The following is a 15,853-nucleotide window of genomic DNA, read 5'->3' as shown; positions in this document are numbered from 1 at the left end:
GGATAGATTTGGATGGGCATTATTCATGGCAAAATACTATTTTCAGCTTCTTGTATGAGTTTTGGAGGGGGAGGTTTAAGTAGGATTTTTTAAACCTAGTAGGTTAGAAAAGATAATGAGAGACTTCTCTGTAGGATTTGATCCAGTCTGGGTATGGCTGAACATGAAATATGATTGCACTTTAAATCAGCCTAGGAATTCTTAGAAGACCAGACCATAAAAATCTGGAATGATAAATGTCAGTACAGACATCTAATCAATCCTGTTAAGTGTACAAAGCATGCATTTTAATGACTGTACTGAGCATAATCTTTGATTACTAGTTAATCTCTGTAGAGGTCCTTGGATTAAATTACTGATTCCAGGCATCTCCCAGAATGCTTTCCAACTTCCTAGTCAGCTGTGTTTCATGACTTTGAAGCCTGCTCTATTAAAATGATGTTTCAAATAGATGTGGGCACAGCTGTCATCAGACTTCATGGGAGTGACTGTCTCCTGTTTCCCTGATAACTCACCAGGAAAAAAGAAAAGTGGTAGTGGCTGTCAAGCTAATACAGCATTCAAAAAGAATGTTTTCTGCTCAAAAAAAGGAAGTCACTTCCATTGTGTGCAAAGCCTGTTAAAGCCTAGTATAGTGTGAAGGATAGGCATTGGTGACTTTCCCCAGGGAAGTGTTTGTGTGAGAAGCCTGTGTGCTTTGTATGTAATGTTTAAATTAGTTTTCAATACTACTCTGTAAGAAGGTACTTTGCTGTTAAATACTGCTTTTGAGAACAAGCTTTAGTGAAAAGGAAAAGTTCCAGTGGCTAAAGTGTTACTCCATAGAATGGTTCAGATTGGAAGGAGCTCTCAAGCAACATCTAGCTCCAACCCTTCTGCCATGAGCAAGGACACCTCCCACTAGCTCAGGTTGCTCAGGGCTTCATCCTGCCTTGCCTTGAACACCTCCAGGGAGGAGACATCCACAGCCTCCCTGGGCAACCTGTGCCAGTGTCTCACCACCCTCACTGGAAAGAATTTCTTCCTAATCTAAACTTAAAATAACTTCTTCCTAGTCTAAATCTTCTCTCTTCCAGCTCAGAGCTGTTGCCCCTGTCACTACAAGCTCTTGTAAAAAGCCCAGACTACTGGATTGCATTTCAGATCAAATGCAGAAGCATGAGTGTGTTCTAAGTCAAATGAAGCATGCATAAAAACATAAAAGCTGCTGGCTGACCAAGTTCATTCTCTGTTAGTTGATAAAATTTCAACCAATGAAAAGCCTTGCTTTCCTTATCTTCCTATTCCTCTGAAACATGACTGTTGAAATACTTGAATTTGAAACCCTGCTGGAAAGAACATTGTTTGAACTCGCTTTAGAGATTAAAAAATCCTAGTTGTTTTTTTCATTCAAAAGTCACTTGCCATTCAAAAAACCACTGACATCAGTAGTATGGCAGCAAAGTGGATTTAGGGAGATCTGTCTGAAAGTAAGTTCTCCCTCACTCTCCCACCAGCTTGGGAAAAAAGGAGTCAAATTTTCCATGTATGGTTTGAGGCTGGTTGGAACAGGCTTCCCAGGGAAGTGGTGGAGTCACCATCTCTGGAGGTGTTCAAAAAATGTGTGCACATGGCACTTTGGGACATGGTTTAATGGCCATAGTGGTGTTAGGGCAACAGTTGGACTTGATGATCCTAGAGGTCTTCTCCAACCTTAATGATTGCATTCTATGATTCTTCTAGTGAGTCTTCTAATAATAAAGAGATGGAATTTAATGTGCTAGATGATTTCAACAGGTCTTGCTAATCATCCTGCTAGTTGCGTCAGAGTATTTCCAACTGTTTTCATGTGTGTGTGTTTCAGCTCTATATTAGCTGGGAAGCTGAAGGTTAAAATTACCCTTGGCAATTAAAAACACTTCCCTCCTTAGGAAAAGTGCATTTTTTTTCCTTAGTTCACTAGATGTCTTTTGTGGCTCAACGGTGGTACAGGATCATGTTGAAATCATTACAGATACTCAAGATAAAGCACATCAGATATTAAAGATGAAGCACACTTTCCCAGCTGACCCTGCAGTTTACAAACATGCCCAAATTCTTAACAGCCATGGTGCTAATGTTAGTTTAGGGAGTAGAAAACAGAACTTGAACTCATGGCAGGAATTCTAAGCTTGTGAAAAAAGAGGAATGTCATTCTACTCATTCAGCAAGCTGTTCACCACCTCTTGATCACTACTTTTATTTAGCTTAAAGCACAGCATTATTTACCAGTGTGGATACCAGTTTACTACTGGAATCAGATGGTCAAGAATCAGTGGGATTTTGTGACAGGCAGAGTTTGGGAGCGTCCACAGGAATCGCAGAGGCTTAGTGCTTGCTCTGGAGACAGTGTTATATCAGAAGTGTGCATTGATGCAATTAGTCCTCAGTTCTGGCTAATGTATGTTGTTAATTAGTGATGTATTTTCATCCTGTTGGGACAAATTGAATGTAATGCAAATAGAATCGTAGAACCTTTTAAGATCCCTGAGTCCAACCATCAAACTAATAGAACAGAATCATTAAGGTTGAAACGATCTACCTCTAAAATCAAGCCTAACCATCAACCTCACACCACCATGGCTGTTAAACTGTGTCCCAAAGTGCCATGTCCACAGGTCTCTTGAACATCTCCAGGAAAGGCAATTCCACCACCTCCCTGGGCAGCCTGTTCCAATGCCTGACCAAACACGTGCATTGTGGGTATGAAAACAGCTCACAGGCTGCCAGCTGTTTTGCCTCTTGTTTTCTGGGCTGACTTTTACTTCTTTTTGCAGGTAATGCTGACTAGAAGGCGGCAGTGCAGCAGTGGATATGCGTTGGAGAATCAAAGGACAGCAAAAGACAACTGATAACAGCTTGGCTTTTGTGTTGGTGTTACCCACTATTGGTTTTACAGGGTTGTGTTATCATTCAGGAGTTGCCTTTGAAAGTAGCACTACTAACCTCTTGGATAGAAATTCTCAGGTGGAAGTCAGTTGCTCTCTGCCATAGGTAGTATCTTCCAAGAGCCCAGAGTGAGCTTTGTTTGAGTCAGTAGACATGGCATCAGTGGATCTGCAGCAGAAGAATCATTGGGGGTTGCCCTTTCCATAAGGTGTTTCCTTTTATGTGTGTGTGTGGGGAAGGCAAGTTAAATGTGAGATGTAGTCCTCTAAAATACAGAGAACTCGATTGTTTCAAATTCTTTACCAAGAAACCATGAAAAGTTTTACTCTGTTGTTACATTAACAGTGTTATAATTGCCCAGGCTGCCTGGGTGAGAGAAAGGAAGTGTGGATGTACTGAGATGATACTTGGGATAGATTCCCTAGAACAACTAGTGGTGGTGTGTGTACTAGCTCCAGACAGCACTGCATCTCTTGGTGCAAGATACTTCCTTCAGAACTCTGCCTTGGTTTTGATGCATTTTTATCTTGCATGTGCCAATGTGTGTGAGAGGAATCCTCAGGCACCAGTATTTCTTGTAGAAAATCTAACTTCAGATTGATTGAAGTACCTAAAGCTGATGTGGCTAATAAATTTCTACTGCTTTCCATGGTAGGCATAAATTGATCTTGCTTAAAGAGCACTTAAGAAGCTAAAGAAGATAAAACTTGCATACCTTGGCTAGGGATTTAAAACTACCTTTACATTTGGGGCTGAGAATGTCACTTCTAACTTCAGTTACAGACTGCAGATGGTAGGAGTAAGCCTGCTTGTATGTAGCAGATGGGGAGAACTGCAGAATTTCCTTAGACTAATAAATTTTACTGGTAAACAAGCATTGTGAGTTTTGTTGTCTGTTTTGGATTTTTAATTAAATGATTATTGAATTAAATTTCTGCTCAAGAGACATGTGCCTGGTGGAAAGGATGCCCAGTGTTGGATATTGCTGGAGGTTTATTGCTTTGGAGTGGGCTCAGAGTGCATCTTGTGCAGAAGGAATAATAGGCTGTACTGTTAAGAGACTCTTGTTAACAAGGCTGGTGAGAGGCCTTGAGCACAAGCCCTATGAGGAGAGGCTGAGGGAGCTGGGATTGTTTAGCCTGGAGAAGAGGAGGCTCAGGGGGACCTCATTGCCCTCTACAACTACCTGAAAGGTGGTTGTAGCCAGGAAGGGGTTGGTCTCTTCTCCCAGGCAACCAGCACCAGAACAAGAGGACACAGTCTCAAGCTGTGCCAGGGGAAGTTTAGGCTTGAGGTGAGGAGAAAGTTCTTCACTGAGAGAGTCATTGGTCATTGGAATGTGCTGCCCAGGGAGGTGGTGGAGTCCCCATCCCTGGAGGTGTTCAAGAGGGGATTGGACGTGGTACTTGGTGCCATGGTCTAGTAGTCATGAGGTGGTGGGTGGGACTTGATTTCAGAATCACAGAATCGCCACCAGGTTGGAAGAGACTTCAAAGATCAAGCCCAACCTGTCACTACAGACCTCATGACTAAACCATGGCACCGAGTGCCACGTCCAGTCCCCTCTTGAACATCTTTTGACCCTAATCCCATGGCACTTGGAACCATGGTTTAGTCCTGAGGTCTGTGGTGACAGGTTGGACTTGATCCTCGAGGTCTCTTCCAACCTTAGAGATACTGTGACTCCTTTTTCAGCAGTACTTTAGAGTTTGGCTACTGTGGTTTAGCCTGAACTAAAATGTAATGTCAACAGGAGCTATCAGAAAAAGACATACCTGCCTAATGATGAAAAATGGTGCTAAATTATGGGATTGCACCCCCAATGCAGGTTAGCTCATGCAGTGACTCAGACTTCGTCATTCAAAGCCACTAGTTTCCACTTAGATCTTCCAGCAGAAAACCACTCCAGGCTTGCCCTTGGTGTTGGGTGTTTTCCCTCTGTGCTGCAAAAAGAGCAAGTTACCTACAAGTGATAGGCTTTGAGGAGAACCACTTCAGAATAATCTCTGAATATCAGGGTGCTGTTCTTACTTGCTGCTCTGACCATGCTGGCAGGGATGTATGTGCCAGCAGAGTCACTGGGTGTGGACCACCCCCCACCTTTTCTATTTTTCAAACACTCCTATACTCTGCAGTCCTCAGTGGTGCAAATCAGGCTGTGAGGAGGAGGGTCTTTGTAACTTGAGAGTGCAGGTTGGCTCTGCAAGAGATGAGTGACGGTTCTCATTTGTCCCTGTCAGCAAATAAAGTTAGAAGTGTTGGCCAAACACCAGAAGCTATTTCTTGCTTAGTAGCTGCACCATCATTGCCTGGGTGCACCACAGAATCAATTCCAGTGTAGGGGTGAGTGAACAAGCTGACACATTTTCAGATGGGCTCCTGAAGGATGTAAGGTTGGCCTTGAGGTAGCGAGTCAGAAATGCCTTACATCTGGGGGCTTGCTGAATATGCAAGTCTGCTTGTCTTTCAAGAAAGTGGGAAGTGTTTTCCTTCAGTTGTAGCTGAAACCATGAACATCTGCTTGGCTGCAACGAGCTGCATATGAAGTAGTCCTGAAACTAACCCTGCCTATCCACAGGAGATTTGCTTTAGAGGAGAAGGTGAAATACCCTGCTGTGTTTGGGGTCATAATGCTGAGTATAATGGAGCAGGGGTGCAGTTCTCCCAGTGGTGTAATCTTGCTCTTGCCATCACAAACCACTATGTTGTGGTGAGATGGCTGAGGTAGGTGTTTTCCATGTGCAGATGTTTGTCCCCAGTACTTAGAACCATGGACAATTTTGGCTGGAAGAGATCTTTTGGGTCATCAAGTCCATTTGTTAACCCAGCACTGCCAGGTCACCACTAAACCACATCCCTCAGCACCACCTCTCGAGCATTAGGAGCTGTCCTGCCTACTGCAGACGTGCCATGGAGGTAAGGACTGCACATACTCCCACAAAATATTAGTGCTCTTGAGAGCTGAAAAACAACCCCCTTAAAATTCTTTGTCGCTGGTCATAAATGTGAAACATTCTGCACACAGATGGTTGTAGATGTGCTTCACCAGCTGGCAGTGAGTTCTGTGATGCAGCTTCAACCAGCTCTGTTGCTCACGCTGGCTGCAGCTATGTGTTGCTTGTATTTGTGCACAACTCATCCCTACATCCTTGTAAAGATCCAAAGTCTTAAAACCTTAGTTCCATAGACCTTGGACAGTGGAGATGCAAAACCACGGATACCTTTGTCCTCTTGCTGTTCTGTGGGTCTTTAAATGATTAGCCTAAGCAGCTTGAGGAGTGCTGATGTCCTGAAAACAGTTGTTTCAAGTAGCAGGGTTAGGAGTTGGCTCAGAATATTGTCACCAGGAAATTCTGCTCTTCAGGATAATTTGTTCTTGGTGTCCTGATGCCAAATTCTTTGGCACAGTGAACAGGATTACTTCATATCCATCTGTTCTGGTGAAAGGCTAAAAAAGGAGGAGAAAAATGGCAAGATGGTTGAGTGTTTCTAAATGGATGTGATCAATGGTGATGGTTAATCTGTCACCCCAGAGCAGGGTGAAACACTGGTCCCACTCCATGCACTGGATCCTGGTACTCCATGCAGTGGCTCCTGACAGTGCTAGTGTCCCCATCATAAGGACACTGTTGGAGTGAGTCCAGAGGAGGGCCACAAAGATGATCCAAGGGCTGGAGCACCTTTGCAGTGAGGATAGGCTGAGGGAGCTGGGGTTGGTCAGCTTGGAGAAGAGAAGGCTCCAGGGGGACCTTAGAGCTGCCTTCTAACACCTGAAGAGATCCTTCAGGAAGGCTGGAGAGGAACTTTTCATTAAGGGTGTCCAGCAATAGGACAAGGGGGAACAGTTTGAAGCTGAAGGGAGAGCAGCTTTAGACTGGATCTTGGGAAGACGTTCTTCAGCACAAGGGTGGTGAGACTCTGGAATATGCTGCCCAGGGAGGCTGGGGATGTCTCTTCCCTAGGGGTGTTTAAGGCCAGGTTGGATGAGGCCTTGAGCAGCCAAGTCTAGTTGAGAGATGTCCCTCCCCATAGCAGGGATGTTGGAGGAGATGATCTCTCAGGTCCCTTCCAACCCAACCCATTCTATGATTTTAATAGATGTCAAATAGCTGGGGAGTTTCTTAGCTTTAGAGGCCTTAAATTTGGTACCTTTTCAAAGTCATCCAGATGTTTGTTTTGAGAGATGATTATAATTAACCAGATTGGAAAAGACCTTTGAGATTGAGTCCAACCTATCACCCAACACCATCTAATCAACTAAACCATGGCACCAAGCACCCCATCTACTCTTCCTAAACACCTTCAGTGATGGTGAGTCCACTGCCTCCCTGGGCAGCCCATTCCAATGGCCAATCTCTCTTTCTATGAAGAACTTCTTCCTAACATCCAGCCTAAACCTCCCCTGGCACAGCTTGAGACTGTGTCCTCTTGTTCTGGTGCTGCTTGCCTGGGAGAAGAGACCAACCCCCCACCTGTCTACAACCTCCCTGCAGGTAGTTGTAGAGAGCAAGAAGGTCTCCCCTGAGCCTCCTCTTCTCCAGGCTAAGCAACCCCAGCTCCCTCAGCTTCTCCTCATAGATACCTCCTTATGATCATCTTTCAAAACCCCATTTTGGCTTCTGTGTGCACTTCTTAAAACAGAATTTTTCCTCTCTGAAGTGCCTGATCACAATTTATTTCCAAAAAATTAGGAGTTTTTTTTTTTTTTGAAAACAGAAAACTGCTCCAAAAGGCAATCTTAATAACTGCTTTCCCACACTAAAAGTTGACTTAAAGGTGGTGTGACCTTTCCCCCCCCAAGTCATCTTTAGTGTGAAATTAAAATTTTCCCAGGCAATCAGCACCTGAACAAGAGGACACAGTCTCAAGCTGTGCCAGGGGAAGTTTAGACTGGATGTTAGGAAGAAGTTCTTCCCAGAGAGAGTTGTTAGCCCTTGGAATGTGCTGCCCAGGGAGGTGGTGGAGTCACCATCCCTGGAGGTGTTTAGGAAGAGACTGAATGGGGCACTTGGTGCCATGGTTTAGTAGTCATGAGGTCTGTGGTGACAGGTTGGACTTGATGATCTTTGAGGTCTTTTCCAACCTTACTGATTCCATGATTTCATGCTGCACCATGGCTCTTTAGTTACATGGTTCTGAGGAGCAATTTGCATTCCCTTTGGGCAACAGCCACAAGTTAAGGCCAAGTTTACCAGGCAATGGGATGTAGACTGCCACAAGGAAGAAGCCACTATGCGAGATGGTTTTGGTGGGAAAAGTATCCACGTGAAGCACTCTTACTCTCAATAAGACTGAAACTCACAGAATTGTTTTGGTTGGAAAAGATCTCTGAGATCATAAGAGTCCAAACTTCAACACCACCATAGCCATTAAACCATGTCCCTAAGTGCTGTGTCCACACGTTTCTTGAATGCCTCCCTGGATAGCCTGTTCCAATCCCTGACCACTCTTGCAGCAAAGGCATTTATCTGAATAGAATAGAACAGAATTAACCAGGTTGAAAGAGACCTTTGAGATCATCGAGTCCAACCTATCACCCAACACCATCTAATCAACTAAACCATGGCACCAAGCACCCCATCCAGTTTCCTCCTAAACACCTCCAGGGATGGTGAGTCCACTGCTTCCCTGGGCAGCCCATTCCAATGGCCAATCTCTCTTTCTATGAAGAACTTCTTCCTAATATCCAGCCTAAACCTCCACTGGTGCAGCTTGAGACTGTGTCCTCTTGTTCTGGTGCTGCTTGCCTGGGAGAAGAGATCAACCTCCACCTGTCTACAAGCTCCCTTCAGGGAGTTTGAGAGAGCAAGAAGGTCACCCCTGAGCCTTCTCTTGTCCAGGCTAAGCAACCCCAGCTCCCTCAGCCTCTCCTCACAGGGCTGTGCTCTAACCTGAACCTCCCCTGCCATGATTTCAGGCCACTTCTTCTCATTCTATCACCTGATAGTGAGAAGATCCCAACTCTCACCTCACTCCAACCTCCTTTCAGGTAGCTGTAGAGAGCAATGAGTTTGCCTCCTCAGCCTAAACAGTTCCCTCTGCTGCTCCTCACCAGCCCTGTTGTCCAGACCCTTCCCCAGCTTCCTCTGGGCATGCTCCAGCAACTCAACTGTGTTGTTCAAGATCTGCTTTTGCTGTTCTTCTTTAATGGAGCACTTGAGACTCAGTCCATCACAAATACAAGTTTCTTACCTTGGAGTGACGGTACTTCTGATTCTTAGGTTTGGGGAGATTTTCTGCTGAGCCAAAACAAAAAAAAAAAAGGGGAAAAGAAAAAAGTTAGTTTCACACTTGAGCTGTGCAAGCAGCAGTAGCAGCAGGAAGATGTAATCACGGATGTGGGTTCGAGCAAGCTGCTGCTGCTGCCCAGGAGGACGGCGCTGGTGGTGGCACCGCTCTCCGCGATGAATCCAGAGGAACAAACTGTAACCTGGCTGATTTCGTTGGGAGTTTTAAACTCTCCGAAGAAAATAGTGGAGGATCCAGGAGAGTTCCTGAAAACCTCTCTGAAAGATGGGACTGTGCTTTGTAAGCTCATTAATCGCCTTCTTCCGGGATCTGCAGAGAAGGTAACTCTTTTAAGATGTGTTTTGCTAGCCTGAGAAGGAGCACTGCTGAGTAAGATGCTTCTCTGGTGGTTTCAGGGCATGGCTTGCTTTGGTATGATGAGCAAGGGGCATCAGAGAGAGAAGTGGTGTGCCTTTCAGTTGCTGCTATCTCTAACAGCAAAGCATGGCTGTTGCTTTAGTTCTTTTGAGTGTGTATCCAGAACCAAACCCTGAAAGGTCCCAGCTGGCCAAGCTGCACATCAGTCAGCAGCAGGAAACGCTGGGCCTAGCAGAGATCACAGTATCTTGGTTTTGAATAGAAGGATGTGCAATTTGGCTGTGTTTACCTAAATATCATCAGTTACAACTGTAAAAACATTCACTCCAGGGCTCTTACTGGGAAATAACTTTGTTAGTCAGGAAATGCACTAGAGAAGATTAGATTAGGAATAAATAATAAAGCTTGTGTCAGGGCCACTTTGAGCTGCCCCAAGGCCAGCAAATGCATCGGTACTGAAGCCACTTAAGCCATGCAAGCACCTCCCTGTTACAGTTTTCAGACTGTGATAAGTAACTGCAGGAGAGAGAAAAAAAAAAAAGGGAAGGAGTGCAATGAGAGATAGGAAATGGCACCAGAGAAGAGAAGCAGTTTCATTAAAACCACCAAAGCCAGGTTCTCCAGCCTGTGAAACAGGAGCACAAAAAAAATCACTTTTGCTAGCTCCTTATCTTTTGCTTCCACGTGCTAACTGGGGGCACTGTGTTCCTAAAGGCCCTCACTTTCCCTCTGTCACTTGGGGCACTGTCATATGTTGACATTCAAAACAAGATGCCGACCATCTCGCTGTGTGCATCACTTCCTCCAGTGGCTCTTTCTTCCTGCTTCAACAGCTTGCCTGCCACCCCCACCCGCCCCCTTCAGAAGCTTCCCTAATTCAGTATAAAACGCACATGTCAATATTCAGGCAGGCCTTCTGAGCAGAGGCTACACAGGAGGGAAGGCAATGATCTCAGTGCTTCTTCTTTCTTCAGTATTGCCTGGAGCCTAAAAATGAAGCTGCTTGCATCAGTAACATCCAAGAGTTCTTGAAAGGCTGTGCAGCCCTCAAAGTGGAGGTAAGTCAACTTGGATCCTTCCTTTATGTTGTCATAACATACTTGTCTCATCAGGCTTCTGAAAGGAGGCCAGATACCAGAGGGATGAAATGGGTACTCATTCCTCATCTTTGGTATTCATGACATAAATTAGAGCTTGGGGGATTTAATAATTCTGTCTGGAGAATTTGGGAGCAGAATGAATTGACTGTGAGCTTAACAGTCTGTGAGCTTAACAGATGCCTTCTCGTCAAAACAAGCCAGCCCAAATGGTCAGGTGGAAAGGGTTCTGAGAGAAACTAAATGTTGAGGTACAAATGGGTTTGGGACAGACCAAAATGGTCAGGTAGAAAGGGTTCTGAGACAGACCTAAATGGCCAGGTGGAAAGGGTGCTGAGAGGAGCCTAAATGGTCAGGTGGAAAGGGTGCTGAGAGGAGCCTACATGGTCAGGTGGAAAGGGTGCTGAGAGGAGCCTACATGGTCAGGTGGAAAGGGTGCTGAGGGGAGCCTACATGGTCAGGTGGAAAGGGTGCTGAGGGGAGCCTAAATGGTCAGGTGGAAAGGGTGCTGAGGGGAGCCTACATGGTCAGGTGGAAAGGGTGCTGAGGGGAGCCTACATGGTCAGCTGCAGCAACAACAGTAGGTCTGTCTAAACAAAGTTCAAGCAGGCTGGACCTGTTTGTCATTATTAGAGAGAAGGGATTGCAGATTTTAGCCTTGCTTTGATATGAGGGTGAAATACTCTTAATACTGCAGAATTTTTCGTCCCCTCCCAACTGTTGTGTGAGATTCTGCCAAACACGTTGCATTACATTGATCCTTGCACATAAACCCAATCCTAATAAAGACAAAAAAGGAGTACCTTTTCAGTGGCTATTCCTGACCCTACCTCCATACTGATTCTTATGCTTAAGCACAGCTCAGATTTATAGGATCAGAGCCACTGATCTTGCAGATGATGATCTGATCACCTCAGAGTTCAGCTAATTTTGCCATCATGGTTTTTTTTGCTAAGTGCATAAGGATTTAAAATGTAAAGACTTTTGCTTCACACCAGTTCCTACAGAACCTGTAGCTAAGAGCTGTCGCTGTCTCATCTGAAAGATGCTGAATGCTACAGAAAGAAACCATACACTCTGGAGACAAATCCTGCCAGAAGCAAGGACAGCATCCTTGGGCATCACACAGAATAGTCATGCAGCACAGTGAGAAAAGTCCAACTCATGGTAGCTCAGATCCTGTGCTTTGCTTTGGAAGGTCTAACCAAGCAAAGAGCCTTTCTCTTCAGAGTTTTTTAGCGAAGCAGAGTGAAAGTTTGCTCATTCCAGAGCTGTTTGAGCAGCCTGTGGTTTGCCAGTAATGCTTTTCTCCGAGCCTGCTGCAGCAGCCCAGTTTGAAGAGCAGAGATCAGTGGAATCACTGCAGGCCTGTCACAGCAGAAATCAGTCGTTGCCAGTCTTCTGGGACTGACCTTGTGATTGTCTCTATTTTTCAGGGAGTTTATTTTCCTGCTTGGAAACTAATCACAATGGTTGTGGTGGGAAATACTAACAAATAGAAATCTCACACAGCTGAAAGATAAGACCAAGGAGCAGTCCTCAACTGTTGTGCTTTAACATCTCATAGTTTTGAAAGCCAGTTCCTGTAATATTTTAGTCATGCTCCACCATTTTCAGATGCTGGGACCTAGCAAGGTTGTTTCCGGTTAAGGATGCTGCTCTGGTCTTCCCTGTGCCTTTTCTTCCTTGGTTTTAATTAAAGACTTTTTTGTACTACTTTTTCATTCCAATTTATAACCCTGAAATAATACTCTGACCTTTCAGTAATTTCTCCAGTGCTCACGTGGTTGCCCTGGGTGAAAGGAGACCTCAGAAGCTGAATAAAAGCTGAAATCTCTCCAGGTTACCTTTTGAAGCAAAATGAAAATGATTTCTTTCTCTGTTTTCCAATATATGAAGCCATATTACAAGACCAACTGAAGACAGGAACTTGGCTTCTTCCTGGCTCCCCTCTGTAGCCTCAGGCAGGGGAATGCTCAAGGTAGGACAGCTGAGGTGGTGGGCCAGACATGGCACAAGTAAACTCATGCTGCCCTCTGGCTCTTCTTCTCTAGTGCCAGCTTTTCTGAGTGCTCTGAAGGCAAAGCCAGAGGACACATGAAAAACTTCTGCCATCTGTTCCTTCTAAAAGCTGCCCTGTCTGGACCCTCTAAGCAGCATTACCTCTAGGTGGTCCTCCCTCATGTCTGATGTTGTTTGCCTTGGGAGGGGCCACTCAGAGGGGGTTCCTCTGCAGCACATTTATTCTGAAAGCAGGCTTGGAGCATCAGAACAGGCAGGGAACCTTCTGGTTCCAAGATCTGTTGGCAAGGAACAGTGATCCAGTGTTATGTCTAAGGAGGATGAACACAGGGTAGAAAATCTGTTCTGCTGCAGTAACCTAGCTGGAGAAAGGAGAAACATCATGAAAGCTCTTGGCTTAATGATTTCTACTTCCCTGATTTGTCACCCTGCTGCTTATTCCTAATGGTTCTGTCAAATTCTGCCCTTCTCCAAATGCCGCAGAGAACTCTTCTTGTTTAGTATGAAGAAATACCCTGAGTCTGGATCTGAGGCCACTTCTCCTTGAGACTGACGAGGGCAGAGACTCTGTTCCTGTTGCAGATGTGAGCATAAGAGGACATCCTGAAGAAATTCAGAGCTCACAACTTCTGCTCTGGGTACTGACTTGTACAAAAGGGCATCATCATAGGGTCCAGAGGAGGGCAAGGAAGCTGGTGAAGGGTCTGGAGAACAGGGCTTATGAGGAGTAGCTGAGGGAACTGAGGGTGTTTAGTCTGGAGAAGAGGCTGAGGGCAGACCTTGTGGTTCCCTACAACTCCCTGAAAAGAGGCTGGAGCCAGTCTGGGGCCGGTCTCTTCTCCCTAGTAACAAGTGACAGGATGAGAGGAAACACCAAATTGCATCAGGGGAAGGTTAGGTTGGACATTAGAAGAACCTGTTCCACTGAAAGAGTGCTGAAAGATGGAATGGGCTCTCCAGGGAGGTGGTTAAATCCCCATCCCTGGACATGCTGAAGAGAGGTAGAGATGGTGTTGAGGGACATGGTTTAGCACCAGCCTTGGTAGAGTTAGAGAGCTATTGGACTTGATGATTTCAAGGGTCTTTTCCAACTAAAATGATTCCTTGATTTTATGAATCTCAAGCATGAAAAACTTCAGCCATGACATTAGCATCCCGTGGCTTCATTGTATACTGTCAAAGCAGTGGTTACCTTCATACTGTGCCTCCAGCTGGTTGTCTTAAGACATTTGTACAGCTGCCCTTTGGTGCTGAATACATCACTGGGCATTGCTAGTGTGCTGGGAAGGGGATCAGTGTGGAAGGCTGGGCTTCCAACAGCTTCTGGTTGAAACCCAAGTCCCATCTTCCACTGAATGGATAGTGCTTGCCAATCCCTTCCAGTGGGAGGGCATGCAAAGTGGTTACTCCTGCAGAGCTACACGCACGTCCTTCCCTCCTACCCTTCTTTGTTGTCCTGGTAACTCAGTCTTAGGAAGTGGAAGAAAGATACAGTCAGGCACCTTCTGTTTTACAGGAACAGTGAAGCATTTGGACATAGTGGAAAGGAGGGAGAAGGATACTCTGACCTTCTTGCTTCGAGGTGGCTTCGTTAGGTTGGCAACAGCTTTTCAGGCTGGTGGTGTGAGCTGGAAGAGTCTGTCTCATCGCAGGATATAAATAATCAGACTCATCCTTAGCTGCAATCATTTGCTGCTTCAAATATTTGAGTCCTTAAAAAAGCAGGCTTGCATGGGAATCAACATCTTCTAACTAGACAAATAGCTGTGGTGAGGTGAAACAATGAGACGTGGCCCTAAAACGTCCAACTGCTTTTCTCTGCTAGAAGTTGATCCAAGTCATAAGAATGTCTGTCAGACCAGCCCTACTGAGACAGACTGCTAGGCAGAGGACATGGGCACCTCTTTGGACCTTAAGTGTTCTTGGAGGATTCTTTGTGGTTTGGACTAAGGAACAGCACAGATAACCTGATTGTGCTTCACTTACACTGTGGCTTCAACCTCTGAGCTCTGTATATGACCCCAAATCTGGCCAAGTGAGTAAGTACTGCTAAGGCAGCAACAGCTGGATGGAGAGGAGAAGGCAAGAGCTTCACTCCTGAGGGCCAGGTGGAGTCTAGTGCAGAATATACAGGGGAAAGAACATGAGAAAACAGAGAAATCAGGCAGAAAGCTCCTGGCTGAGCTTGCTCTGGAGGGCACAAATGGGCTCTGTTAGTGTTTTTGCTCTTGACACCACTGTCAAGCATCATTTACTGCTGAAGAAGCACAAGAGCTTCATGCAGCAGCAGTGTTTTATTGCTAATATGACCACAGAGCTTCTGGCCAGGGGCTGGATTTTGTGAATGAGGGACAGTATCTGAAAGGCAAATCAATAGCTGGATTATTGAGACTCTTGAATGTGTCCAGAGTAGGGCAATGAGGCTGGGGAGAGGCCTCGAGCACAAGCCCTACAAGGAACAGCTGAGGGAGCTGGGATTGTTTAGCCTGGAGGAGAGAAGGCTCAGGGGAGATCTTCTTGCTCTCTACAACTACCTGAAGGGAGGTTGTGGCCAGGAGGGCTTCTCCCTCCCTTGGTCTCTTCCCCCAAGAAACCAGCACCAGAATGAGAGGACACAGTCTCAAGCTGTGCACCAGAGGAAGTTTAGGCTGGAGGTGAGGACAAAGTTCTTCCCAGAGAGAGTTGATAGCTATTGGAATGTGCTGCCCAGGGAGGTGGTGGAGTCCCCACCCCTGGAGGTGTTCAAGAGGGGACTGGATGTGGTACTTGGTGCCATGGTCTAGTGGTCATGAGGTCTTGGGTGACAGGTTGGACTTGATGATCTTTGAGGTCTCTTCCAACGTTATTGATTCTATGATTAAACCTGACTGTCCAGAACAATCATAGAGCATGTGGTGTGTCACTGCCATCATGGGCTGAACTAACACTACCTCTGCAGCTGGGGGTGCTTGCAACCTTCACTAAGCTGTGTCTGGGCTGAGGGTATGTTTCACTCAAACATAACAGAAAGATTCTTCACTTTGAAGGTGCTGGAGCACTGGACCAGGATGCCCAGAGAGGCTGTGGAGCCTTCGCCTTTGACACTTTTAAAAGGCACCTGGACATGTTCCTGTGCAACTTGTAGCTGGGGGCTTGGACTAGATGGTCTCTGGAAGTGCCTTCCAACTCCCACCATTCTGGGATTAGCAGATGAAAAATCATCACTCCCTTTGCTCTCCATC

The 15,853-nt window shown here is 45.7% G+C and overlaps 1 protein-coding gene across 2 annotated transcripts in view; it reads left to right on the top strand.

The window, feature by feature from the left end:
* The first annotated feature begins 9,094 nt into the window (after window positions 1–9,094).
* ARHGEF6 (Rac/Cdc42 guanine nucleotide exchange factor 6) overlaps window positions 9,095–15,853 on the top strand; it is a 61,552-nt gene continuing 54,793 nt past the window's right edge. For both annotated transcript variants that reach the window (XM_068151790.1, XM_068151789.1), the window contains exons 1-2: window positions 9,095–9,476; window positions 10,488–10,571. In XM_068151790.1, the coding sequence (XP_068007891.1) occupies window positions 9,312–9,476; window positions 10,488–10,571 (249 nt within the window). In that variant the 5' untranslated portion in view covers window positions 9,095–9,311. The remainder of the gene's footprint in view (window positions 9,477–10,487; window positions 10,572–15,853) is intronic.

The sequence above is a fragment of the Melanerpes formicivorus genome, unplaced genomic scaffold, assembly GCF_026170545.1.
Source record: "Melanerpes formicivorus ecotype bairdi unplaced genomic scaffold, bMelFor1.0.p_v2 SCAF_22, whole genome shotgun sequence".
In the NCBI taxonomy this organism is placed as follows: domain Eukaryota; kingdom Metazoa; phylum Chordata; class Aves; order Piciformes; family Picidae; genus Melanerpes; species Melanerpes formicivorus.
This window is presented reverse-complemented; position numbering and strand designations above follow the sequence as displayed.